The sequence below is a fragment of the Boleophthalmus pectinirostris genome, unplaced genomic scaffold (assembly GCF_026225935.1).
Source record: "Boleophthalmus pectinirostris isolate CB_2022bp ecotype Guang Dong unplaced genomic scaffold, ASM2622593v1 HiC_scaffold_5, whole genome shotgun sequence".
Taxonomy (NCBI): domain Eukaryota; kingdom Metazoa; phylum Chordata; class Actinopteri; order Gobiiformes; family Gobiidae; genus Boleophthalmus; species Boleophthalmus pectinirostris.
The window spans coordinates 28,138,255-28,164,209 of NW_026571404.1; the positions used below are offsets into that span (position 1 = coordinate 28,138,255).

At 38.1% G+C, this 25,955-nt stretch overlaps 1 protein-coding gene across 1 annotated transcript in view; it reads right to left on the reverse strand.

Moving 5' to 3' along the window:
• The window catches only part of sorcs3b (sortilin related VPS10 domain containing receptor 3b), a 144,983-nt gene that overhangs the window by 21,179 nt on the left and 97,849 nt on the right, over window positions 1-25,955 (reverse strand). The window contains exons 7-21 of the mRNA XM_055162445.1: window positions 25,829-25,947; window positions 21,245-21,334; window positions 20,837-21,016; window positions 17,338-17,484; window positions 14,923-15,025; window positions 12,949-13,025; window positions 11,839-11,930; window positions 11,180-11,287; window positions 9,940-10,057; window positions 8,769-8,902; window positions 7,086-7,199; window positions 5,831-6,002; window positions 3,998-4,184; window positions 2,029-2,162; window positions 217-340 (exon numbers count right to left, since the gene is read on the reverse strand). Of these exons, the coding sequence (XP_055018420.1) occupies window positions 217-340; window positions 2,029-2,162; window positions 3,998-4,184; window positions 5,831-6,002; window positions 7,086-7,199; window positions 8,769-8,902; window positions 9,940-10,057; window positions 11,180-11,287; window positions 11,839-11,930; window positions 12,949-13,025; window positions 14,923-15,025; window positions 17,338-17,484; window positions 20,837-21,016; window positions 21,245-21,334; window positions 25,829-25,947 (1,899 nt within the window). The remainder of the gene's footprint in view (window positions 1-216; window positions 341-2,028; window positions 2,163-3,997; window positions 4,185-5,830; window positions 6,003-7,085; window positions 7,200-8,768; window positions 8,903-9,939; window positions 10,058-11,179; window positions 11,288-11,838; window positions 11,931-12,948; window positions 13,026-14,922; window positions 15,026-17,337; window positions 17,485-20,836; window positions 21,017-21,244; window positions 21,335-25,828; window positions 25,948-25,955) is intronic.

Here is a 25,955-nt window from a genome sequence, read left to right on the forward strand (position 1 = left end):
CAACGGTAAGTATAAATTATGTTGTGTCTTGTAAATACAATTAGTGAGGCATGTTTAAACAAAATGAATACTAATATTGTACACTTTGTTATCTTAAAGTGCATGATAATCTTGCATACATAATATCCAAAAGACACTACACTTCCTCCACACTGTACACTCTGTATTTACCACCTCATACCAATTAGACACATAAAGCTGTGTTTTTGTGCTCACCTTTGACAGTGATCACTTTGGAGTCTTGCATGACGTTACTCCCTGAGGCCACCTGGACCGTGACCTTGTTTTGGCCCACTCTCTGAAATGTGTACGAGGTTCTTCCTTCCAAGGTTATGAGCGGCTGGAATCAAAGAGAAAAGAGGAGAAAAATGTAGTGAATATCCTGAGAGGAGAAGGGAGTAAGAAAGAGAGGAGCCCTTGACACAAAGCATAATGAGGAGGTGAGTAAACAGTCAGTGGTGAGTTACACACATAAAAGTATAATTCTTTGGTTTTGTTTTGTTTAAATGCACTGTACAAATTTTTACCATCTTCAAAATGTGAAAAACAGAATTTGTTTTTTTAATGGTTTGTAGTGGTTCAAAGTTATTCCTCTCTTACCTTGTGCATTGCAAGCATGCTAATTATTCTTATTATACTTATTATACTTCCACCCCTGGTCCAGAACCTTCCACCCCTGGAGGAGAGCGCTCTGGTCAGGGCGCACTGTGAATAGTTGGAGTGGACAAGGGCCACACTTGCAGATCTAAATAAGCAGTTCTTTGGACCTCAAGCTGAGTTCTCAGGAGAAAATCAACCAAGACAAGACTTAGAGTTGTAAAAACGCAATGATTCTCTCCAGAAGAAAGACAAGCAGCTGCAAGACCAGGTTAATGCAGATAAGGAGATCCGGTGCCTGTATGGTCCAAAAGTACAGGAAAATGTGCAACTGAAGCAAGAGTTTGGAAATCCCAAAAGAGTCAGGAATAAGACTGATGGTTTGGAAAAGCAAAAACTCAAAGCTTCTGTCCAGAAGAAAGACAAAGAGCTGGAAACCCACATTAATGCAAACAAGAAGATCCAATGCCTGTAATAACAGTTCAGTGAGAGAAAGTGTCCAGCTCAAACAAGAGCTATCCAGCACCAGCAAAGTCCTTGAAAACATGAAGGAACAACTTAAAGCACAGGACAATAAAATGGCTGAGATGAAAAACATGAACAGGTCATATCTAGAGGCCTGCAGAGACTCTCAAACCACTGGCATTGGAGTCGGTGGAGATGCAACCCGCAAAGACAATGAGAAACTGTCCAGGAAGGTGCAGCAGCTGTTTTCTGAACTCTTCTCAGCATGAGAGGAGATACATTTCCTGAAGTTTCATTGTGAAAGTGAAAAAGCACAGCCATACACCAAAGGTGCAGACATAGTGGAGGAGCAGAGGAGGGTGCCCAGCACTAAAGCACCTCCAAACATTACCCTTCACCCTTTGCATTATGGAAAAAAAAAACAACAAAAAAACAAAAAAAAAAAAAAAAATAAAAAAAAAAAATATAACTATATATATATATATATATATATATATAGTAGCTATGCATGTTTATTGTTTTACATGTCAAAACTTTACTCATGCCAGCCACGTAACAGGCTGCAATTGCTTGGCATTTATGCACAAACAATACATGTTAAGAAAAAAGTATTAATCGATCGATAAAAAAAAATTGCAATGTGACTGTTTATCCCCACTATAATACCACAAAAGCTGCATTTCAACATTATTCACTGTACCTGTCCCCATCTGTATTATCTGTCTGTCTAAAACCTTAGGAAATCTGCAACAATAGACTAAACTGAACTAAACTAGAGAGAATTATTTGACAGTAATGCACTTGAGAACAGATTTGAATATTTACTTTAGTCAGAGTAAGAAAAACAAAGGCACTTTTTGCTAAATGTGCACAAAACTATGCATAATATGAGCTTCCATACACGTATAAGTGTGGAATAGGCATATTCCAGTGGAGAGAGAAACATACGCATCTGTTTTCGCTAACCTCGGAGCTGTTGTCAAACCACCAGAAGAAGGTCAGAGTTCTGGTGTGGTTGGGCCAGACCAGCACACTCAGATTGGCCTCCTTCCCCCGGACCGTCACTATGGGAGACGAAAGATAGATGCGCTCCACTGGACCTGAGGCACACACACACACAAGGAGCTGATTACATTAACCTCTCGAGACAATAGATTAGAATAAGGATGAGTATTAAAAAAAAACAAAAAACATGTTTCTTGTGAATACAGTGAGGCTAGTTCTTTTGCTCTTTATGGTGGTAGACGTGTTAAGTATAGTTTTGAAATGGTGAAAACTAATCTAATTTGCAAATATATTACAACAGATGCCCTTCCACATATTTGTGACTGGAGTAAATATGGAAAATTGACTTAGTAATTAGGAATAGTAAGGCTGTGTTTATAAAATCATGCAACAAATGATTTTGTACCAAATAAGTAGAGTTTTTTATTATTTTGTTTTTTATTTATTATTTTGTGACTTTTACTATAGCTTAACTTAAATTTGTGGCTTTTGCTATGGATTTTAAAATCTTAATATCGGCCACAAATACCTGTAACGTCTCAAATAAAGCCATACTGAACCATCCCTAATTATAACAACATGTAAGTGACAAAGTTCAGAACCAGACACCCTGCAGTAGTTCAGCAATCGACTGCACCACTAATGCCCTATTATTCAGAAATACCATACTAACACAATGTTTGAAAAAGGATTCAACAGATGTGATGGTTGACATGGAGAATTTAGAAAAATAGGTGCACTCCAGACATGAGGGGGAACTGAAGTAAAAAAAAGCCAAAAAAAAGTCTTAATACTTCCAGTGTTTATGATATTATACTTGGCTGATCAAAGTCATGCATTCAGGGCCAAAACATTTGAATCGTGACGATGTTCACATCATTGATTGTATAAAATTACATCTCTACCAGGATTTGAATGTAAACACTAACTCATTAAAATGAATGAAACAACAGGGGACTTGTTTTTAAGTAGGTTAATTGTACAGTGTATCATTATGGAAGGAACCAGTGTGAGCAAAATGTATGAATAAATTAGATTATATTAATTTAGATAATGCAGATTAGACCGCAATGTTAACAGTCCCAGTCCCATTGTTTTTAACCATTTTCAATCCAAAAAGTGTGCCTTGATAAGAGGTCCTTTGTTTATTTGGGCTAGCCTAATTGTACTTTCACAGTATCAAATAGGAACAAGACAGAATTTTGGATCTATTGTCCATTATAAAATATAATTTACTAGATTTGTTCCCACTTGTGTAAGTCTAAATGACAAAGCCTGTTGACAATATGAAATAATTTGAACATTTGTGTGTCTTGCATTGCTCCTTTAAATATTTTTCTGTGTTTATCCTTTGAAAACTTCAGATTTGTGTACTTTTTTATGTTTTGTCCTTCAGTTTGCAATAACTTCAAATTATACAACTTATAAAAAAAAATATATTATGTGACACCCAGACAGTTACTCTTTAAGTCATTTTACTTAGGCTTTTCCCAAATACTTGTACTTCTACTTGAGTAATATTATTTTGAAGTAACTCTTATAATATTATTTTGAACTTTTACTTGAGTACAATTTTTGGCTACTTTACCACCTCTGTTTACATACGGCATTATACTTGGTTCCAAAAGTCCACTCTAAAATGCTTTAACCTCCTTATCGGTACGCACACATGTACAGCAGTTGTAAGCCTATAGAAGTACAGTCTCAGCAGGACTTTCATCTTCTAAAACCTATCATGGTCAACACAAGCATGACCGACACAGACTAGTGACGCTACCCATGAACACATATCCCACTATATACTCCTTTGCTAGAATCCAAAATGTACTTCTTCTCTCTTTCTCTCTCCCCTTCTCTCATTTTCCCTTCTCTCCCTCTTCTCGCTCTCTGTCCCTATCCCTCCCTCTCCCCCTCTTCCGTTCACACATACTGGTGACGTGCAGGAACAATGCGCTGCTGTCTGCTCCCTGGCTGTTCTGGGCGTGTGCCGTGACTCGGTAGATTCCCGTGGATCTGTAGATGTGCTTGATGCCGTCGTTGGTCCGGCTCAGGTTGGAGTAGGTGATTCGGATGCCGTCCCCGAAATCCAGCTGCATGGTAGTCCTCTGAGCGTCTCCCTGGGGTACGGAAAGAAAGAGACATACGCACCAGCTGTCACGAGGGCTTAAGACAGAATGAATCTCCAGCTAGCCAAAGTGCTCACACCTCCAGCTCCCCCTATGACATGTCAGTAATGCTTTGGAGCTGGGTATCAGTGAGAGAAGACAGGGATTCTATTGAGATTTGAACAAGTGAAGTGCGGGCTGAGCTAAGACTTTATCTCGGCCTATCAACCGAAATAAATCTGAAACTAACAAAGGAGCCTACGACTAGTAAGGATGGATGATAGGAGTTTGATTGTGAGCTGATCCCACTGTGATGTTCTGTCAATTTGGAGAGATGCTTGTCTACTGATTGAGTGCTTTTCTGTTAAAATGGTTAGAATTTAGAATAATTACCTTGAAGTAATTTTGACTAATCAACTACAACTGCATCAAAACTAGTCAAAACTTCTCAAATCGAGATAAATATACAGACTTTTGATGGTGCATTCATGCATACAAACAAACCATATTGATATCAGGACTAAACTGGGACTAAAGTTGCAACTAAACCTGGACCAGATCAGAACTAAACCAGGACTAGAAGAGGACCAAATCAAGTCTACATACCAGGACTAAACTGGGCTCAAACTAGGACTAAACAAAGACAAGTGTGCCCGTACCTTAAGTCATTTAAAATGAATGGGTCTCTAACCATTTTTCTTCCATGTAATTGAAGTGCCCAATTTTTCCTAATGTATTTGAGCAAAATTTGTCGTGCATCACAACAGATATATTGTATAAGTTTGAGGTTAAAATATCTGTCACGGCAAAACTGGTATGATGATGATTTGGGTGTATGATGAATGCATAAGATAAACGAGAAATAATTTTGGACCACTGCAAAACATTTGAAATGAACCAACTCTGTTTTCACATTTTTCCCAAAACAGATATATTGTAATAGCAACTCACAGGGTGTGCTGTCACGATAAAACATTTTTAGTAAATATAGACCATAAAAGATAATACTGAATCCAAACCATAAGGCAGAATTATCCCTCAAAAAGTATTCTGTAACTGTTCAATATTGTTATAAATATGAGCTCTTAAGCAGTTCGTTTGTATCTGCATCTCCTAACTTGAACCTTCTAAAGTTCAAATCTTATCATAGTACAGAAAAATAACCAAACTCTTCTTAGTAAGAAAATAAAATGTCCCCTGAATAAATATTGACCTTAAAAATTATTGTTCCTTCTTTCATATATTGAACGATAAGTTGATATAGGAATTATCGTGACAGGCCTAGTGCTGTCTGCATCTGCAAGGATTTTCATTAATAGTTGGAAGCAGGAAGTAAGACTGGTGCACTTGTTGTTAATATTACTGTAACAACAAAAGTCCAATCTGGTCTCTGGAAGTTGTGAAACATGCTTACAAACTCTTGACAGTGAATAATTAGGATGCTGGGAATGTGCTACGGAAGTGAGTAATAACTTTAGACCACCGCAACAATTTAAAATGAACCAGCTGTGTTTTCCGTGTTTTTTAATACCGTAAAAATCAGGTACAGCGCCTTTAACAAGTAATTTCTGCAGCAGAAAATTGTGACATGAATTTTCCTGCCATAGTGGCCACCCATAGCGACAGGTTATAATGAATGGGCCTATAGGTTGACTCACATCCTCCAGCTGGACCATAAAGGTGACATTGGTTCCCACGTTGGCGCTGAGCTCTCCAGTGCTTGTGGACAGACGCAGGCCCTGGGGTGGTCTGGGGCGACAGCTCTGCCTCTTGGGGGAGAAGGAGTTCCGTCCCACTTCCTTGCAGTTGTTGGATAGAACTTTACGGTACCTGGAAGGGCATTTGAAGTAAAGTCATAGATGGTGATTACTGGCAATGTCATTTAAGGATTTCAACATTTCAGTGTAATTAATCTTTTTTTTTTCTTTTTTTCGTATTGAGATCTAGCCATTAAATAGTCAATGATAAGCTTGGGACTTTTTAATCAAGAGGTCTTTAAATGTACTGACTAAATGCAGTGTTTCCCACAGCACTTTATAGTTAAGGCGGCTGTCTTGACAACAAGTGGCCCCCGCCTTGACTATCTCCCTCCGAACCACATGAATCCTTGCAAAACTATAGTCGCGCACCCACCACCTTCACTTTTTCGGCAGCACAGCCTTGTGAACCTTGACATTAAAAGCTGGAGCTGGGATATTGGCCATCAGTTATTGGCAGGATTTCCCCAGATATCAGTATTGGTATTGGTCTGGTAAGTGAAAATATGAATTTATTTCCCAGACACATTTTGTTGTTATTTTTACAAAAGCGATATGTTAATTTGTAAACTTCACTATAAATACCAAAACATAACATAAATTAGGTCTGTACTATAGACTTTAAAAACATAAAATTAGTATAGGCAGATATGGGTTATCAACCAAAACAGCAAGACAAAAAAAAAACTATATTGAACCACCCTATTAAATGTCATTTTATACACAATGTTTTTAACATAACAAAAAATAAAACAGATCAAACATCTGAACTGATCAATGTACATTTTATACTGATCAGAGAATTTGCCTACAATTCTGAAGATTGACGGTTCAGTTCCTGTGTATATTGTCATGGTGTCCATCGGCAAGACATTTCACTCAACTGGTATATGTGATGGTGAAATAAGACTCAATTTGGGAACGATAAACTTGCATTGTTAATAATGAATACTTTCTGTCACTTTATTTGTCTTTATTTGTCTTTTGTGGTAGTTTCAAGGGCTCCATTCTTGGTTTTTCAGTTTTAACACAGGCAAAATTGCTATTTCCTCTCCACTTTCTTTGTAACAACAGGCAAATATTGTGTTTACAAGACAAATGTGTTGGAATAGAATAATACCCTTTTGTGATGGATTGAGCATCGGAGGCCACTTACCCTGTGCTGTTAAGAAAGCTCTGACTGTTGCTACAGCTCTTAGCAGCGCCATTTGGATTAAACCAAAAGGCAGGGGAGCACTTTCCGTCCGTCTGGCGTTCCCAACCGTAATCGCTGCCAAAAGAAGAACAAAAAAGATGAAAATTGTTACTTCATAAAATTATAAAGTGCCACATTCGAAGGCTCTTATGTGTGAGGGCAAATACTTCACAGTTGGAGCGCAGCGGCATAATTTAAGGGAGACTTGATTGTCAGACATGCAGGATCAAACAGAATTTCTCACAGATGGATAAAAGATATTTAAAATTAATTTGACCATTCATTATTAATTGGATTCTAAAAAGCCACTTGTCCCCATATTATGCAAATTACAACGTCGTGATGGAAGGTTCCTAACTCAGATCCATCAGAATGATCCAGGGCTTATCCCGTTACACTGCAATTTGACATAGTTATTAAGCTGACAGGAGCTGATTTCACACTCGGGCCTGTTTAATCGCCCAAATGCACAATGTTAAAGGAATGATCGGTGAATAAACTTTACATTTGCTCACAAACTCACAGTTCACATATTCTGTTGGCTGGGTTTCAGATGACATCATAATTTTCTATAGACCCGATAATATTAAATACAGAAGAGGGGAAGCTAAAACTAAGATGGTTAAAATGCTGATTCCTGTTGTAATACATTGAGTTATTGGGTCTAGGTGTTGTCAAAAGTATAGAAAATCAGACACTAACCGATAGTATATCTAGTGGGGAAACTAGATACTCATTGAATAAAATGATTTGTGAAAGTATTTCAAATAAATAAAAAACTTTATATCAATTCAATTCAAACCCAGACTGTTAACAAAAAAATGTACCACTTTCCTGCAAATAGCTTTAAAGAATGACTTGAGCTGTATCAGAATAATCACAAGTAAATAAGACAACATTAAAAAGAATACAGATACTTACTCACCATCAGGACTCAAACTTATATGGATAACTAAAACCTGTTTACGATTGAAAGGGCCCATATTACAATTTTCAATAATACATATGGAGTAGTGTGAACACACAAACTAGGCTGCTTTCAAACAGAAAACACTCCATTCTACCTTGTGATGTAGTATGTGGTAATACAGGAAGTGTTCCACTGTGTTTTGTCCATACAACTTCATTAGAATCATTTGGATAATTTCAGCCCTGAAATTGCCAATCACAACTGAACAAAAGATAAATCACAAGGTGGAACATAGCATTTGGAGCATTGGAAATGTAGACAAACTAATAATAAAGGATTACTCAGTCATTTGTGAATGAAACAAAACACAACTCCAAGTAAGTGTTTGAGGAGGTAACAACATTCTAACATGGCTTAAAGCTCAAAAGACTAAAGTTTGTATAATATAGAGCCTTTAAATTCAAGCTTAACGTTCAGCATTCAGGTTTTGGCTTAGTTTTTCTATTTTCACTGCATATCAGCAGATAGTTTGATACGTATGGCCTGGTCTTCTTTGCATGAGTGAGAAATTTTAAATAGCCCATTTCAGTTTAAAGTCTCATACATCATACCTACATTTTTCTTTCAAACCTGATGCAATATTTCTTCAAGTGAGAGAAATGTCTCAGTAAACACAGAACAAAAGCCCAGTGTGCTTCTCTCCTCAGCATGAATCCCGTAAAGGGAGGCATTACCATTCAAAGTCATAGGAGTTGCAGACGCAGGGCTCGGATGAGTAGATCCTGGAGTAGTCCAGGGCCAGCATGCAGCGGTTGCCGGGACGACGCTTCATATAGATCTGCTTCTCCCCCATCACGCAGGGCTCCCCCTGTCACAAACAAACAAAAGACACATTTTGTACTTGTAAATTTTAACCCCTTTGCACTGGCAATGTATGACTGTAAAGGTGCACTATGTAACCTTCTGCTTTGCCTAGGACATTATACAGTATAACATTAAACTATCTCCTAATTATTCAATTGCAGATGCTTTTATGGTTAAAAATATGCATGCATTTTATATTGACCAAGATCGTCTATCCACAGATCTGGCTTGTAACTTATCTTGATAATGTTACCTGCCAGTCACCATGAAAACAGATAAGTATTTTGGAATATTATAGGCAAAGCAATAATCTATCCATGGAAACAGACTCTCCACTAGAAAAATGTGTCTGTTGAATTATTGTATTGAAAACAAGTTCTAAACAGATAATTTAAATACCAAAATGAGCCTACATCTTGGTCAGGAAAACCTAGCTTGATGATTAGATTACTGTGAATATTTTGGGTTGATGTGGAAATTATGCTTAAAGGAGCTGTACGAGTCTTATAAAGATGAACTAGAAGTAGAAACATAACCATTTTTCATTTTAAACAGTTTGCAATGGTCCAAAGATATTCCTCACATTCCTATTGCATACCTCGCATACAAAATATTCACCATTGTAAGTTTCTAAAATTTCAGAGGTCAGAGCATTTCCCGGGTTCACAAATGCTAAAACATTTTATAATCAGAAGCAGACAGCAGACAGTGATTTCATTTTGACCTTCAGAACTGTTTTTACAATATATTTGTGCTAGGGAAAAAGTTTTTTACAGTAAAAACATTAATGGGGAAAACTAGAGACAGAACATGGATACTCCCCACAGAATTGACCTGCACTGTGTAGGAATCTAACCTCACTTTAAAGTTTCATTTACTAAGTTAGAGTTGAAAACCTAGACTTTTTGACAGTTCAGAAGGACTGCATGCACCCTTTAAGATGGCCGCACTATATCTGTTTGTGTATGATATGGGGATAGTGCATTCATAGTCAACACCAGCACAGGCCTGTCAATCCATACTGCTCAATACTGCCCTTACCTTGTACTGCAGGTGCCATGTTTGATAATCCCCGTCCATGCATCTCCTGTTGAAGATGCCCTTGTAGTCGATCTTGATCAGCTGCCACTCCGACCTGTAGCTGAAGTGTCCGAAGAACCTTAAAAATGCAAATACAAAAAAATTTACGACAAATACTGTTATGTCAAAAGAGAGTTGTTGTTTTTCAATCAGGAAGACTGTATTCTTGCTTCCTGTCACCTGTCTATCACTGTCTGCCAATCAGCCTGCTAAATCTGCTTTTAATCAATCAGCTCTTAACGTTAAACTTAGACATTATAGGCTCAATTCACAATTACATCACAAACCAGGAAGACGTTTGGAAAGATGCAATTATAACTTCCCAGGCCCAGTTCTCTTCATCTAAAAGTCATTGTAGCGTTACGTTATGTTCTAATCAACAATTACCAGTATACATCAGCTTTTGTAAGTTCACCTCTGACGCACAACTCTGAGCGCACTTGGGTACATGCGATTAGAAGAGATGAGGGAGACAAATTCAAGATGATTCCAAACAGCACATACATATGCAGTCTTCATTTTACCGCTGATCACATTTACTTCAATGGGTTTTATCACAGTCGATTTTAACAGATCCATGTTAGGCGAGCCCGGTGACGGTAACTACACTGGAAGTTGTAATCGGATCTTTCCAAACATCTTCCTAGTTTGTTGACATAAGCATGAATAGAGCCTATGGACACGCATGGCAAATTACTCGGACACTATAGGTCACAAATACAATATTACAATGAAATCTTAATATAATCAATGAGCAAATAGAATAAGTAAAAATAATCAGAATAATAATGCTAATATTTGGCCAATAAATATACAAGACTTGCTGTTAGACAATACCTCTTCATATTAACTTTAAAGTAGCCATACCAGCTTCAAAATATCCAATCTTGTCTGATCGTCATCTGGGAAGTGACACGTTTAGGAGTTTTGGGCAAGACACTTCACCCATCTTACTTGTATGAAAATGTACTCTATGAAGTTATGTAAGAGTTTGTATGTTTGCCGGGTGCATTCTTCAAAAAAAAAAAAAGAAGAAAAAAGAAAAAGCTAATTTGACTAAAAGCACCAAAGCTCCATTCTACTTTTAACTGCCAATCACAAAACACAGAGCATTTGCCTGTTTATGCGTGCACTACAGATAATTTCCCCTGACTGGTATTGTTTGACTCCGCACGGATTTCTCAGTGAGTCTGTTACTTACGTGATAATGTGATTTTCAGATTCTGGTGCCATCAGGACCCCATCCACGTACAAAGGCGCTAAAGAGAAAGTATGCCGATCCCATTTCTTCCCTTCATCCAGACTGATCCTGTGCGGAATATATAAGAAAACATTTGTCCATCAACATATCCGCGCATGTAATCTCGGACAAAGCTACATAAAATACAGAAAGGTCATACTTGGAGCAATTGTGTGAATAGCGTATACATGACAAATGCTGAAATACGAAGGGATAACTCAGGTGTGGAATAGATTGCTCTTTTTTTTTGTGAGTCAGTTTCAAATCATCTTTCTCTCGACTTAATCACTTTTGACAGTTGCCCGAATGCGTGGGGACCGTAGATAGCATTACGACTCCCACAATATGATCAACTTACGAGTCCATCCTGCACCTCATATTTTCCACCCTCATTTACATAAAAGCTCTTCACGGCACAAACCTGTAACTGAGCCCCCTCCATTTTTTTTCTTTTTTTTGTTACCCGGCGATACAATCCGGCAAACTTGAGCCTATCAAGCGCTCCAAAACATTAAATGTAATCATGCATCGGGAATGGAATTGCACCCAGGTGATTTCCCTCTCTAGTCTGTAAGCATCTGCTGTAATTACAGAGTTAGAGGACAACGTGGAGCACCCACCACAAGTGTCGGATGGGCTGGGCAGCGTGTAGAACCGCCAAGAGAGCACCGCCATTGTCCAGGAACCAAATGTTATGCTCCTCGTCAAATATCTGCAAAATATTAACGTGAGTGAGGTTAAAGTGGAACTAAATACAAACCTCAGTTTTTTTTGCCAGGTAACTGTGTATATGGTGTTTTAAGGTGCATTGTGCAACTTTTCTGGTGGAGGGTCTGTGCTTTTCCATGGAGATGTTACTGCTTTGTTAAAATTGTTTCGCAAAGTGGCTTTAAAACTTTTGATCATCATGGAAACCGAACCAGGTCAAGTTATTGGTTAGATCTCTGGAGAGGCAAACCTGCTCATTGTCAGGATGCCTATTTCTCTCTTTTCTTTCTTTAGGTATTTTTGAGCAATAAAGCCACCTGTAATTGACGAAATGTAAGGTACAGGTGTAAGGAACAAAAAACGTAAAATGGAAACGTAAGGAACATTCCAGGCAGAGCAATGACAGTGTTTCCCACAGCACTTTATAGTTAAGGCGTCAAGTTGCCTCCGCATTGACTACGTCCCTCCTAACCACGTGACTCCTTGCAAAACTACGGGCCACACTTCTTCTCTGTGCACCCCACCCACCCGCTCCTCATTTTTTCGGCACTAACCAACTTTCTGTGAGGAAGACTGAATGACATGTCCATAAAAACAAGAAGGTGATGGACCCCTACTGAAAGTTACATAATGCACCTTTAATAGCATTATCTTCTGTTTCTAGTTATATTTTGGCAACTAACTAGGTGGCTTCTGCAATTTCCAGTAGTTGGTGACATCACAACAAAACTGTCCTGATTACAACCAGGTATTTCTGATCACAAACACCTGACTGCAGGGATGGAGATTAAAGTGTGAATACCTATTAGACCAATCAGACTGTTCCTTGTATCTCTATACCCTGTCCCTCCTCCTTCTCCTTTCTCACTTTTTTCTTTAGTCCTCCAGGTACTTCCCAGTTTAGCAGCTTTATCTGAAATGTTATTGTGGTTACTCCAACATTAACTGTCATGTACAGTGGCAGGGGAGGGACAAAAGTTGTTATAGGAAGGAAGCTGTTAGAGGTTTGTGCTAGGAGTCACCTGTCGCCAGCTATTTGCTGCATCAGCAGTTATGAACATGCCAAGGTTGGTGGTGGACAGCTCAGTGCCGATATTCCCTGAGAAAAACACAAATAAAAAGTTTATTTACTTGAATTTATTGCCAAGGTTAATCTGAAAAAAAAAAAAAAAAAAGTTAATGGATCCATGTAATGAATTTGAGTATTCAGTTTATGGTGAATCAAAACAAAACTCCTAGCCTGAACTAATTACACTACAAAAATTAGCTCTTTTTTAAATGTTAAAATTGGTAAAATTGTGTCTTCATGATTGGAATTGAATAGGAAAAAAATTGCCTGTAACAATCAATAATACACTACAACTCAGTATCCATAACATTTCCCACAATCCGACAACACACAAGCACAACAATGTCCAAATATTGGGTTTTGGGCTCTTCAAAGTCTTATGTTATGAGAAAACCGTGTTAGGAGTAGATGTATACATGTTGCCATGGCAGCCGTGATGGAGATGCCTGAGTCTATCATGAGGGACATGTTCCAGTGAGCGCGGGTCAGCTGAGCACACCCAGTGAATAAAGCTTATTTGGATACACCATGGTCTGGTAATTGCGTTGTGATCCTGTATGGCCAGTCCGAAGAGTTGGTAACAAACTCAAGTCTACAAAAGCAGTATACCTCAGTACAAGAAAAAGAAGTCACAAAGAAAGTTCCTAATAACAGAGTCTATAGTATAAGGTAGGTTTCTATGTGCTCCTGAACCATATTTGTGCTGTTTATTATTGTGTTTTATGTTGTTTTCCTTTAGATTTTTATGATTATTTTGGTAATTACATAGCCTAATAACATAACATCGTCTCCTGTCAATACAAATAGTCTATATTAGGGGTGCGTCCAATCTCTTTTTCACTTGGGTGGTCTAAGAAGGGCACTTGTAATGGTGGCACCAAGACTGACCCACTATTTTAAGTCTACAAAATGTTTTCCTGTGTAATTACAATTGACTTTACCTATTCTATTATGCCAGAACTGCAGACCATTCGTGATAAAGAAAGCGTTTGTAGTTTTTCAAAGCTGTTGATTACTTTAATGGTTTCATTCTAAAACAGACTGGCTTAAGAGAAATTGACACTTAAAGGGCCCATATTACCCTATTTTCTGATCTATGTTATATGTTGTTTCCTCATCAAAAACATAAGTGACGTTGTGTTTTGTTTAATTCAAACATGTTTAACACACAAATCCTGTAGATTAAGGCTAAATTATTCTCTCAAACAAAAAATATTCTATCCACCTTGTGATGTTAGGAGGTAATACAGGAAGAGCTCCAACTCCTGTGTTTTTAAACTCCATACACCTTCACTAGAATAACTGGGATAATTTCAGCCCCGGATTTACCAATCTGTACAAACTAAAAGGGAAAAGGTATCTTTAATTTGAAAAGTACCACTAAATGATATCATAATTTTGTGTAATATAGACCTTTCATTTTTTTTCAGGTGAATTTGCTTGCATACATTTGTGATTATTTGTAGCAATATCCCAATATAGTATTACTTGGGTGATATTTAGTAAACACTCGGTATTGGTCTCTCAGTATACTGCCTAAACACCTCTGGCAGATGTTATTTTTTTGTACAAAAAAAAAGAAAATGCATCTGCATCTCAAATTGTTACAGACACAATCAAACCTGAAAGCAACTTCTTACTTCAATATATTCTATATCTCACCTTGATTTATTAAACAGCCACAACATTTCTTGGTAGCACAAGTTTGTAGTGCTAATCTAATCAAAATACAGGTGGCTAGCTTTAAAGTGGAAAGTACATTTCTAATTTCAGTGACAGATAGGGGGCCACTGCCTGATTAACTTTCACTCCTCTTCTGCATTACCTGACAGAACAGATATGACTTTAGCGACGCTATTTAAAATGACGCTAACCACCTCTGTCATTCACAATCTGACCAGCATAATTCATTTTTACGTAACCATACCTGTAGCCACTATGATCCCCGGCACAGATTTCTTGCTTGTGATTGGTCCAGACGTGTACGGATTCTCTGACATCTCCAGGTGAAGGTGCAGCGAACAAAATGGCTGCCAACAAAGATGAAAAATATGTATCACGACAATCTCTTCCCGCGTAATTACAATTGACTTTGCCTTTTGTCTCCCATTGTGCCAAAAGTGCCGACCGATTGCAAAAAAAAAAAGAAAGCCTGCGTAGTACTTCAAAGCTTCGGAGGACACAAAAGGGCATTCGAAATGTTTCATTCTAAAGCAAACAAGGCATGTAATTAAAATTCACCAAGATGCACGGATAAAACTGGCGAAATTGATTCAAATCATTTCAACTCATCTCTCAGACGAAAGCGCGGAGAAAAAACATCAATAAAGCCTTTTTCAGAATGGCTGGGCATGGGGGGAGGTCAGAGAAAGCAGGGAGAGGAGCTGAGCGGTCATTTGCGCGCAGCAGTGGGTATGCGGCTGTTAAGTGCGAAACATAAATTATAAAGAAGCTAGTAGTTGGATGAGGTGAAAATGTAATGCCTTGTTAATAGCAGTGGCGGTCATACAATATAATCTTATGTTGATTAAGGCGCCGTGACCACAGGTAGTAAATTGAAATCTCAGAGGTTAATAAGAAGATGGACCCCAGAATCTGAAGACACTGCGGGCTGCCCATCGATAATAGCGCAAGGCCATCCAAGCATCTCCTCAGACACTTAGCGTAGATAAGAAAACAGCATGCTAAAGCTAACACAATGCTAATGTGAGGGCGAGGAAAGGTGATGTCAGTGGTCTACCCAGAATTCTTCTCTTCATTTCATTTAATTTTATGTGTTGTTTTGTACGGGGATGTAATAAGAGTAAGGGTTGATAGAAAAAAAGAGGAAAATACAGATACATAATAAAAGAAAGGAGTTGAGAACACGAGTAGGATGAAGAACAAGGCTTATTTAAGAATGTAGCAGTTTCACGGTCATATGATATAGATCATTCAAAACTAGTAACAACCCAAAACACACACAGTAGGTCTAAGTCTAGCTCAGGTGTGTCCAAACTGTGGCCCATGGGCCAAATGCAGCCCTCAGACAAATTGTTCTTGGCCCTCAGGCTTCCAGGAGAATTGGCCCAAATTAAGGTTGCATCAATGAAAAATGTACTTTTTATTGCAAAAAAAGACTTGCACTTTTGCACAATTTACCATTTATTATTTGTTTATTACGCATGGGATAGTGAGAGACATAATTTTGATTCATTGTATGACCTTTGTATGAAGAACTGACAAAAAACATTGAACTTGAACTTGAAATTCAGATGTCAAAGGCTCCTTTAACATCATCACAGTGCAAATAAAACTATTACTTGCATTTGTAAAAAGAATTGAGGGAACCTGTCCTCTGCATTTGTCCAGGAACCAGTCTCCAGATCTTGACCCTGAATCAGAAGTACTTACCTGTAGGAATAGCCACATTTTTTTTGTTCTTTTTTTGATACAATTCTGTTTTTGTTTTTCATAAAGTGGTAGACATATTATTTTATTGTCATTTCAGTAATACTTCATTAATAGTATCCAGCATACTGTAAAAATATAGTTTTTACTAGTAACTATATAAGTTGGGTCTACACTACACAACACTGATCCAACCACACCTACAACTCATACATCATCAACAGTCATATTATCTTTGACCTTTTGCTGCCCTTTTATAATATTCTTGCTAACCGGAATGTCCACTCTTCATCCAAACATTTTCACAGCACTAGTTTCCTTACCTGACGAGACAGAACCACACGCTTTGATAAAACTTTACAGAGATGAGTGGATCTGTCCCCCTGATTTCATGCTGTGTTCACGTCAAAAAAACATGTCAGTTTACACGTGGGAAACAACATAAAGGGCTGAGAGATTTTTACAGAATCAACAATGTAAGCACCAAACTCTTATTTATCTCAGGTAAAAGTTATATGTTTTGTTCTGAATGACATGTGGTCTGTGGTCTCAAGTTAGGATGGAGGTTTTTCACGTTCGAGCTCCTTCTGGATTTGAACAGAATCTAGAAGGAACTAGTGGTCAGGTAACTAGTTTTAGTTTTATAAAGGGCCCATATTACACTATTTTCTGATCTATGTTATAATGTTTCCTCATCAAAAACATACCTGAAGATGTGTTTTGTTTCTATTGTCCATCTTTATTGAACTAAAGGAAAAGTACCGCTTCATGACATCACAAGGTGGAACAGAGCATTTTGAGCTTTGGAGATGCAGACACCCTAATCATGCACAACAAAACACAACTCCAGGTATGTTTTTGAGGTGGTAACAACATTCTAACATGGCTTAAAGCTCAGAAGAGTCAGTTTTGTGTAATAAAAAACCTTTAAGCAGATCCCTGTCACACTCACCAGGATGCAGTGGAGGTTGTTTCCGGCGATGTCAGTGGCTGGAGCAGGCAGCAGAGCCCATGTTTGGCCCTTGTTGTAGGTTATAAAAGTCTTGACTTGATTATCCACAAGTTTGTTTGCCAGGTACATGCCGTTAATGCCCTCAACCTGAAACAGAAGTCACACGAGAATCACACACGGTTAAGCTAATGAACCAATCACCATCTCTAATATGTACAAACTCCTTGACATTTCTGACAAAACTTGAGACAAATTATTTCAAAGGGCAATCAATGTTTTCTCTTTTTTTTGGCTACAGAAAATCAAGGGTCTGTTTTTTTTTTTTTTTTTCCACACCCCCGCCGAGCTGCCATTACTCCCATTTCTCCAAGTGTCCTCACGGAATACTGGGACAATACTGCAGACAGATGCAAGTAACAAGATCATTAGGAGCAAGAAAGAAGCATCAGTCTGTCTATACCACTGTTCAGATTCCACTAGCTCCCAAACCAGTATTCAACTAATGGATAGTCTCAGAGTGAAAGCTGTATTATTATGTCTCTTAATTCTTGTATTACACGTATTTCCTGATTATTTTATGTAGGCCGACTAGATGTAATAGGCAACCATAATATGCAATGATATAAAAAAAATAAAAAATCATAATTAGCCATATCTAATTCCTGATTAGCTATTTGTGACAAGGTTGATGAAACAGTCACCCCAATAAGTTAGTTTGCTAATTTGCTTCAATCCTCAAATTGAAATTATTAGATTAATTGAACCAGCAAAAATGACTCAACGTAACTTTTCTGATGTGGGTTACACCACTGACTTTTCTCAATGAAGATGTTATTGCTTTGCCTGGAATGTTCCACAGTATGGCATTAAAGCCCACTAGCTTGTATTTGTTGTTTCCTCATGAAAAGCATATATGGAGTTGTAATTTGTTTCAACCACACACAAAACTCTTTTCCAACCTTGTGATGTCATGAGGTTATTAAGAAAGTGCTCCACTGTGTATTAGACTCCATCCACTTTCTCTAGAATCATTTGGAAGATTTCATCTGAGGAATTTCCAGTCTCTACTAAATAAAAGGTAAAAGGTATTTGTTAAGTTAAAAACTACTGCTTCGTGACATCACAAGGTGGAACAGAGCACCTAGAGCTTTGGGGATGCAGACAGCCCAGTTATGCAGGATTACTTAAACATATGTGAATGAAACAGCACAGCTCTGAGCATGTTTATGTGGAGGCAAGCAGCATTGTAACATAGCTAAAAGCTCAAAAGAGTCAATATGCATCACACAGGACCTTTAAAAAAAAAAATGCATTCACAATGATGGTCAGATTAATACTGTATACTGTGGAACATTCCAGGCAAAACAATAGCAGCAAAGAGATTCATCACAGTCACTGCATCAAAATTTATATAAAAAAAGGATGTTATGCTAAGTATTTCCTACATTTACATATAGTACAGCTTGCTTCCTGCTAACATGCGTCTCCTTCATTTATGTGTGAATTCTCCTGTCACAACATATGTATAAAACCAATTTGTTTACAGTCTGTACATGTGATTAGACCAGTAACCACTTATTTTACACTACTTGATTTAATTGGTGTAATCATATGTAATCATGCACGGAGCTTTGTTGTATGCTCCATTTGAACTCGGACGCCACAATAATAATTTGTGACTAATTTGTTCATAATTACAGATAAATGGGAGAGTGTTCTGTGGCCGGGGGCGCTGGTGGAGAGCTAATCGGAAGTGGCTGTTTCATCAAGAGTTCAGTATAGAGCGCACACACAGGTTTAATGCTTACATTCGCGTTTGTATGGAGAGGTGTCAATGCATTTATAATGTCTGAACAGTCGTAATGAAGACTTTAATGAATCAGGAATGAATGATTAATCTGTGTGTTTACTCCAGAGATGGTGTAAGTTAACAGCACATTTAATATTTGATTACTCTTAAGGACATGGTGAGCTACTAGAACTGAAGACTTGCCATATTCTATTGCCACTACAGCGAAACATATTTTTTACATATATGTTAATGTTTCATCATTTTATTTATTTATTTTCATGTACCTTAATTTTTTTCAATTTTTCAATTTTTTTTTTTATCTTAAAGATTTCAGATGAACCCAATTAACAGTATAAAGTGAGGTCAATGAAACTAATCATGGTATTAAAGGAGCACTATGTACATTTTCTAGGGGCATTAATCTTGTGTATCTCCATGGACACAAGCAGGTGACACCACCAGGTCATGATGCAGGTCAGATCTGCGGAGCGGAGACACCACTCGCAGAAAGAATGCATGTTTTTCAATGTTCTTAGACCAATAAAAAACCCTGGAATCAGTTAATGTAAGAGAGAAGTTTAAAGCCATACTGTGGAACATTTCAGGAAAGGCAATACATTCTCTATAGACTTTTGTGAATAACTATTGGGTTTTTTTGTAATAAGACTTGTGATGTTTGAATTTGTATATATACATAGACATACACATTTGGATCAGTTTGATTTAAGTTTATTTTTGTTTTAAGGAAATAAATGCTGTTTTCATCCTCTGATATGTCATCGGTTGAAATGGGGTAGGGCTGGATGATAAGGGAAAAAAAGAATCACAATTCCCCCCCCCCCCCATATTGATAGATCTCGATTTTTGATTTGATCTTCTTCCATCTTATTAAACCATACACAGATGGAGTTCAGGCATAAAGAGAAGGGTATCAGGGTCATGACAGTTTTGTTTTTTTGTTTTTTTTTAATTTCATGTTGAGTGGCCCAATAATTGGAAAAATTCAAATTTCAAGTTTGAACCTATTGATTATGCTCGTTAGACTTAGTGACACATGTGCACAAGCGCTACTGCTGTCAACAGAAACATGTGCGATGTCCGTGTGCTACATGAGATCTTATGTTTCACTCATGAACAGTGAGAAAATAGTCGAAAGATGGGGAGCTGCAGCTGGATCAGAGAGACGGAGCGGGGGGAAGAGTCAAACAGCCCTGCGCACACACGGAGGGAGAGACTCTGGACTTTTAGTCAAATTCTGCAGATTTAAGTCAAAACTTGTGAACCTGTGCACATGTGAGGATACCTAAAGGAACGTGCTGTGGTTTGGGATTAGACCTCTGGATTAAAATGCACATGCCATATGATCAAGATCGACTAAAGTAGAGATCACAATCTATCAATCTTTCAACTTTTGGCGCAGCCCTAATATCGGGTATTATCAGATCTTTCAAGCTATAGTCTCAGAATCGGTATTGGAACTGAAAGAGTTGGATCGGTGCATCCCTAGTTTTATGAACTTGTTTTTGCATATCAGGTAGTGTCACTCAGCATTCTATAACATCATCAATTTTCATGGATTACTCTTTATTAATTACTCCTCTTTAAATCTTAATTCTGAAGCAATCTTTACAAAAAGGCGCAGTTTACCTATACTTGCCTATACGTGCAAATACATCCCCAGAGCTATACAAACCCTATAACACTCACCTTATAAAAGTCCACGAGTAGGTTTCCAGCCAGTCCTCTGCTGGTCCTCAGGTTTTCTAATGACAGGGTGAAGTAGACCCCTGGGGAGTCCGATATGTACAGGCTGTAAGTGTTGTTTTGGTTCCACTCTTGTACCGCTGCGAATACCTGCTTTTCATCCGTACTGATAATATGCATGTCCTATGGAGAAGAGGGACGTGAGAGACAAGAGAGCACAAGTGTCTCCGAGCAGATAGACAGACTAAAATAGTGGTCATTTATTACAGAAAGCCTATACAATACACATATGACGACATTTCAAAACACAGGGATATTGTTGGAGAGACGCACTTATGTTGAAATGGTGATATGTGCAGCTTTATGCATGGGCTATTGTAGCGTGGTTATTTATTCGTCTTTGATGCATACCTTCGGAAGGCAGTATTTGGGTAATTTCATTTGCTTGAAGGACTCTCTCATGTAGGACACAAAGTAGCTCGTGCGGCCAGACTTGGTTACCTTGTGGTGCACACATAAAAACACCGTCAATCATATTTGAACGGGGGAAATGTAAGAAAAAGAACATGAAATGCACTTTGTTGGGAGTAATGAAGGATGTTTCCCGTCAACAAATACTTGGCATAAAAATACTGCCTGCCATCAAAATAGGTTTCTCTTTCAGAAAAGTAGAATTGCATGGTACAGACCTCTGCCAAAGTATTAGACATTTCATTCAAACTGCCCAGAACTGAACTCAAACTAGTATCATCTAAAATAGTTCAAGGACTACCAAGGTTACAAACCCCACAAGTTGTGAATATCTACTGAATTGAAAGCCCCCGTTGTGACAGGTGGTAGTATTAGTATTATGCATTTTTTTTGTTTACTGTTTAGTTCAATGTGAGCACTTGTATCTGTCTGACCTGTATCTGACCTCCTGTGGTTGGTGTAAGTATATTCTTCCCGCATATTATTTTGTGGTGTTTTTTTCCCTCAGTATTGTAGTAAAGTATGTCTTCGTTCTTGAAACACAATACATTTCTGAGCTTAATTCTACTCTTATTGATTGCAATTAAAGGTCCAATACTATGTCAAATTGACTGTTGTGAGCTTTTAGCCCTATTACCATGTTGTTCTGAATCAAAAACAAGGAGTTGTGTTTTGTTTCATTCACGCATGTTTCAGTAACCCTTTGTTATTATTCTGTGTACATCTCCAAAGCTCATAATGTTCTGTTCCACCTTGTGATGTCATGAGGCGGTAGTTTTCATGTTAACAGCTACTTTTTACCATTTATTCAGCAGAGTTTGGCAATTTCGGGGCTGAAATTATCCAGCTGGTTCTAGTGAATGTGTATAGGGTTTTAAAACACAGTGGAGCACTTCCTGTATTACCACATGGCATCACATGGTGGAGCTCAGCCTAAATATGCAGGTTTGTGTGTTAAATGTGCGAATGAAGCAAAACACAACTACCGGGATGTTTCTGAAAAGGAAATATTATAACTTAGTATAAAATTGCACAGTATGGGCCCTTTAAACTAACAATCAATTTATTTTGATAAAATCACCAATAAAAAAAAGAATGGTTAGAATTCAGAATGAACAAATATAAAGTTTGATTCAGGTCTCCTTCATGCTCTATTGAAAAGCAAGAAGAAAGAAAGAAAGTACACCAAAATAGTCCATCAATTAGAGACACAAAATTTTACATTAGCCCCCAACACAAGAGAACATAGCCACGCATTCTTTTTCTTTTGAATTTGAGGTTAGCTGGGGTTTTCTATTGCATTTTCGCAAACATAAATCATACATTTTTATCGATTTAAGCACCAAACTTCACCAGTGCCATTATTTTAATTAGCTGCTCTCTTAGAATCAGTCAAAACCTCACTGTAGCGCACATCTAAAGGATACGGTAACACTTTCTCGATCCACTCATGCCGAACCCCATGCTACTATGTTCATGAAATCACCAAACCAGACCAAGTTACAGGTCAGATCTATGGAGAGGCAACCCCGTTCGCAGTCAGAATGGCTGTTTTTTTGAGCAAATCATAACATAAATCATACACTTTTATTGATTTAAGCACGAAACCATACCAGCGCCATTATTTTAATTAGCTACTCTCTTAGAATCAGTCAAAACCTCACCGCGTTTATCTTTATCTTTATCTATAACACACATCTCTGGGGTTTTAATTCGGTAACACTTTCACTATCCACTCACAGCCGAACCCCACGCTACTTGATTGCTTATTTTCTAATCAACTAGAAGGATTGTGTTTGTCCCCCAACACACTACATTAGAGCGGTAATGGAATAATCTATCGAGAATCAATAGGGTGCATTTTCCAGGCAGCATTTTTGAGGATGTTGCACTTGGCTGTACTCGGGGTCTCTGGAGAGTTTGGGGAGGTGTTGAAGACTGCTTATTTCGTTGTCCCCCGATCGATAACCTCATTACTCTTTGTCAAGTTAAATCCAACTGCCCCAAGCAATGAAAGTCACAAGAAAGTCATCTGAGCCACTAGACAACCAGTGTCCAGTTATTTTCAGCCACTGTCTCTGCTTCTATCTGGTCAATAACTTCACAGACTGGAGTATTTTTCAATTTTTTTACTTTTATTTTGTCCAATCGCTATTTTCGACGAATGCTGTGATGTGATTTTTCATACTTTAGTTTCAATCAAGTGCTGGATTAGGTTGAGAAGTGGGTCAGGGCTGAAGCTTTCGTCGTAATAGCAAAACAGATAAATATTTTGAGGGCAATTTCCAAATCTAAAGGGACTTCGGAACGCACAAACCACCAAAGCATTGCAAATAGACAATATATTTTATGAGTGTAGAATACATGATGAGAGCGAAAATGCGAAATACTTTTTATCAAAGGTCCTACATTATGCAAAAGTGACTCTGGTGAGCTTTAAGACATGTTATAATGTCGTTACCTCATCCAAATCATAACCAGAGTTGTGCTTTGTTTTCATGCACATGTTTAACACTTTATTATTAGTCTGTTTAGATCTACAATGCTTAAAATTCTCTATTCCACCTTATGATGTCATAAAGTGGAAGTGTTCAAGTTAACAACTACCTTTTACCTTTTGTTCAGTAGAGATTGTCAAGAGGGAATGGGAACGGAAGTGGGCTATGCAGTGCACTCTGGAGCAAAAACAACGCGTGTCGCCATGACAGTATGCACGAACAAACTGAGTGAGAAACGAGTAAGATAGTAGCTGCAGTTTAGTATATTTTTGTTTTTGGTTTTTTTGGAATGCTTAAAACCAGTGGAAAAGAACGCCATGGCCTGTACAGCGACAAACTCCTGCCGGACGCAAGGAGACGCTATCTGGGAAAAATAATTTTGATCAGTAATATGAATCCTTATGAGACACCTGCAAAACAATGGACTTGAGACCTCAATGCCTTACGTCCACTATATTCTCAGTTATTGTGGAGTATTTAGTGTGTGGAGTGAGTGCTTATATCGATGCTCAGTTTCAGAATTATAAGTCTTTGGAAGCCCACGTTCAATTTACTAGGTACATGACTTGGAAATCATCAAACACCAGAGGTCCGGAAACACTGTCATTCAGTACCAAGGTAAGTGTATTGGTTCACTAAAGCCTTTACAGTTGGTGTAGGGTGCAGGGCTTCCCAAATGTTTGTAATATAGTTGGGATAAATCTTCATGATTAGCTCCATGATTACCATGAAACAGCATGTTCTGCTGTTGGGCAAGGACTCCTTGTTCAACTCCTCCACATTATATGCTAGTTCAGTATCTTGCGATCGTGTGAACGGACTGTACACCCAACAACAGAACAAGTTTGTCCCATGGCGGAAAGACCTATAGTGCGGTATCTACCACTTTCACTCAACCAGTATATACCGAACACGGAAAAAGTGTGGCGGTTCCTTCTCACGCGCAAAGCTGTGTGACATCTCATTCCCATTCCCAATTCCAGTGTTGAAATTATCCAAAAGATTCTAGTGACAGTGTATGGAGTTTAAAAACCCAATGGAGTACTTCCTGTATTACCACATGACATTACAAGGTTTACAAGGTGGAACAGAGCATTTTCTTTTTGAGGCAAGTGCATGGTATAAATATGCAGGATTTGTGTGTTAAACAGGTGTGAATGAAACAAAACACAACTCCAGGTATGTTTGTGATAAGGAAACAACCTATAGACAACAACAGACAACAACAACATAGATCAGAAAATACTGTATTATGGTTAGTAATAAGTTAGTTTTTCACACACTGATAAATTGGACAGCAAAAAATAATATTCTGTCTCTTCAACAATGTAAGTTTGTTATCATCCCTACAACTGGTAGCTGGTGTTTGCATCCTTGAATGAATCTTATAATTACTTTTAAAAACTTAAAAAGACTTCATCCAAGCTGTGAAAGAACCAAATTATCCTTCACCCTGACCTACTCGATAATCACCATCTTTTTGTATTGCTAACTAGCTTGCCAAAAACTTCCAAACCAACACTGACACAAACAAACCCTCCTCCACAAAGACATTCAAAGTTCACAATCTTATTTACCAAAAGTGCTATTATTGCATTAAAAGACTGGCCTGAAAAAGCACCAAGGTTGACCAGGAATGAGAAAATGACTGAACCGTGGGATGAGAATCAATGACATGGGAGGGCGTCGTAAAATTAAATTTCTAATAATGACCCGGTCTAATGGGAGTCAAAGTCAGAGCGCCAGGTATAAGGACGCCAAGCCGAGTCTGTTCACACATTTCTTTCTCTCTCCTTTTGTGTGCGCCAACCGTATCTGTCTACCACATAATCAAAAAGCACATTAGGCCCGTGGGGAACAGCTGTGTTGGCCAAAATCATTACATGGCTTTTGATGGGATTGGATGGAAGGAAAAAGGCAAAACAAAAGTTCACTGAGATGCCAGAGATAGGTTATGTGTGTGTGTGTGTGTGTGTACATGGCAACCCCAATAATGAAAGAGAGTGTTATGGATCGCTATGCAAACCTGGGTGAAGACATATTCATCCTGCACCACCATGGAGTTGGTATCGACGTGACCGGGAAACAGGTACTGACGGTGGGCTTCGCTACACCGCTGGGCCCTGCATTTTACATATTGGGCACCTGCACAG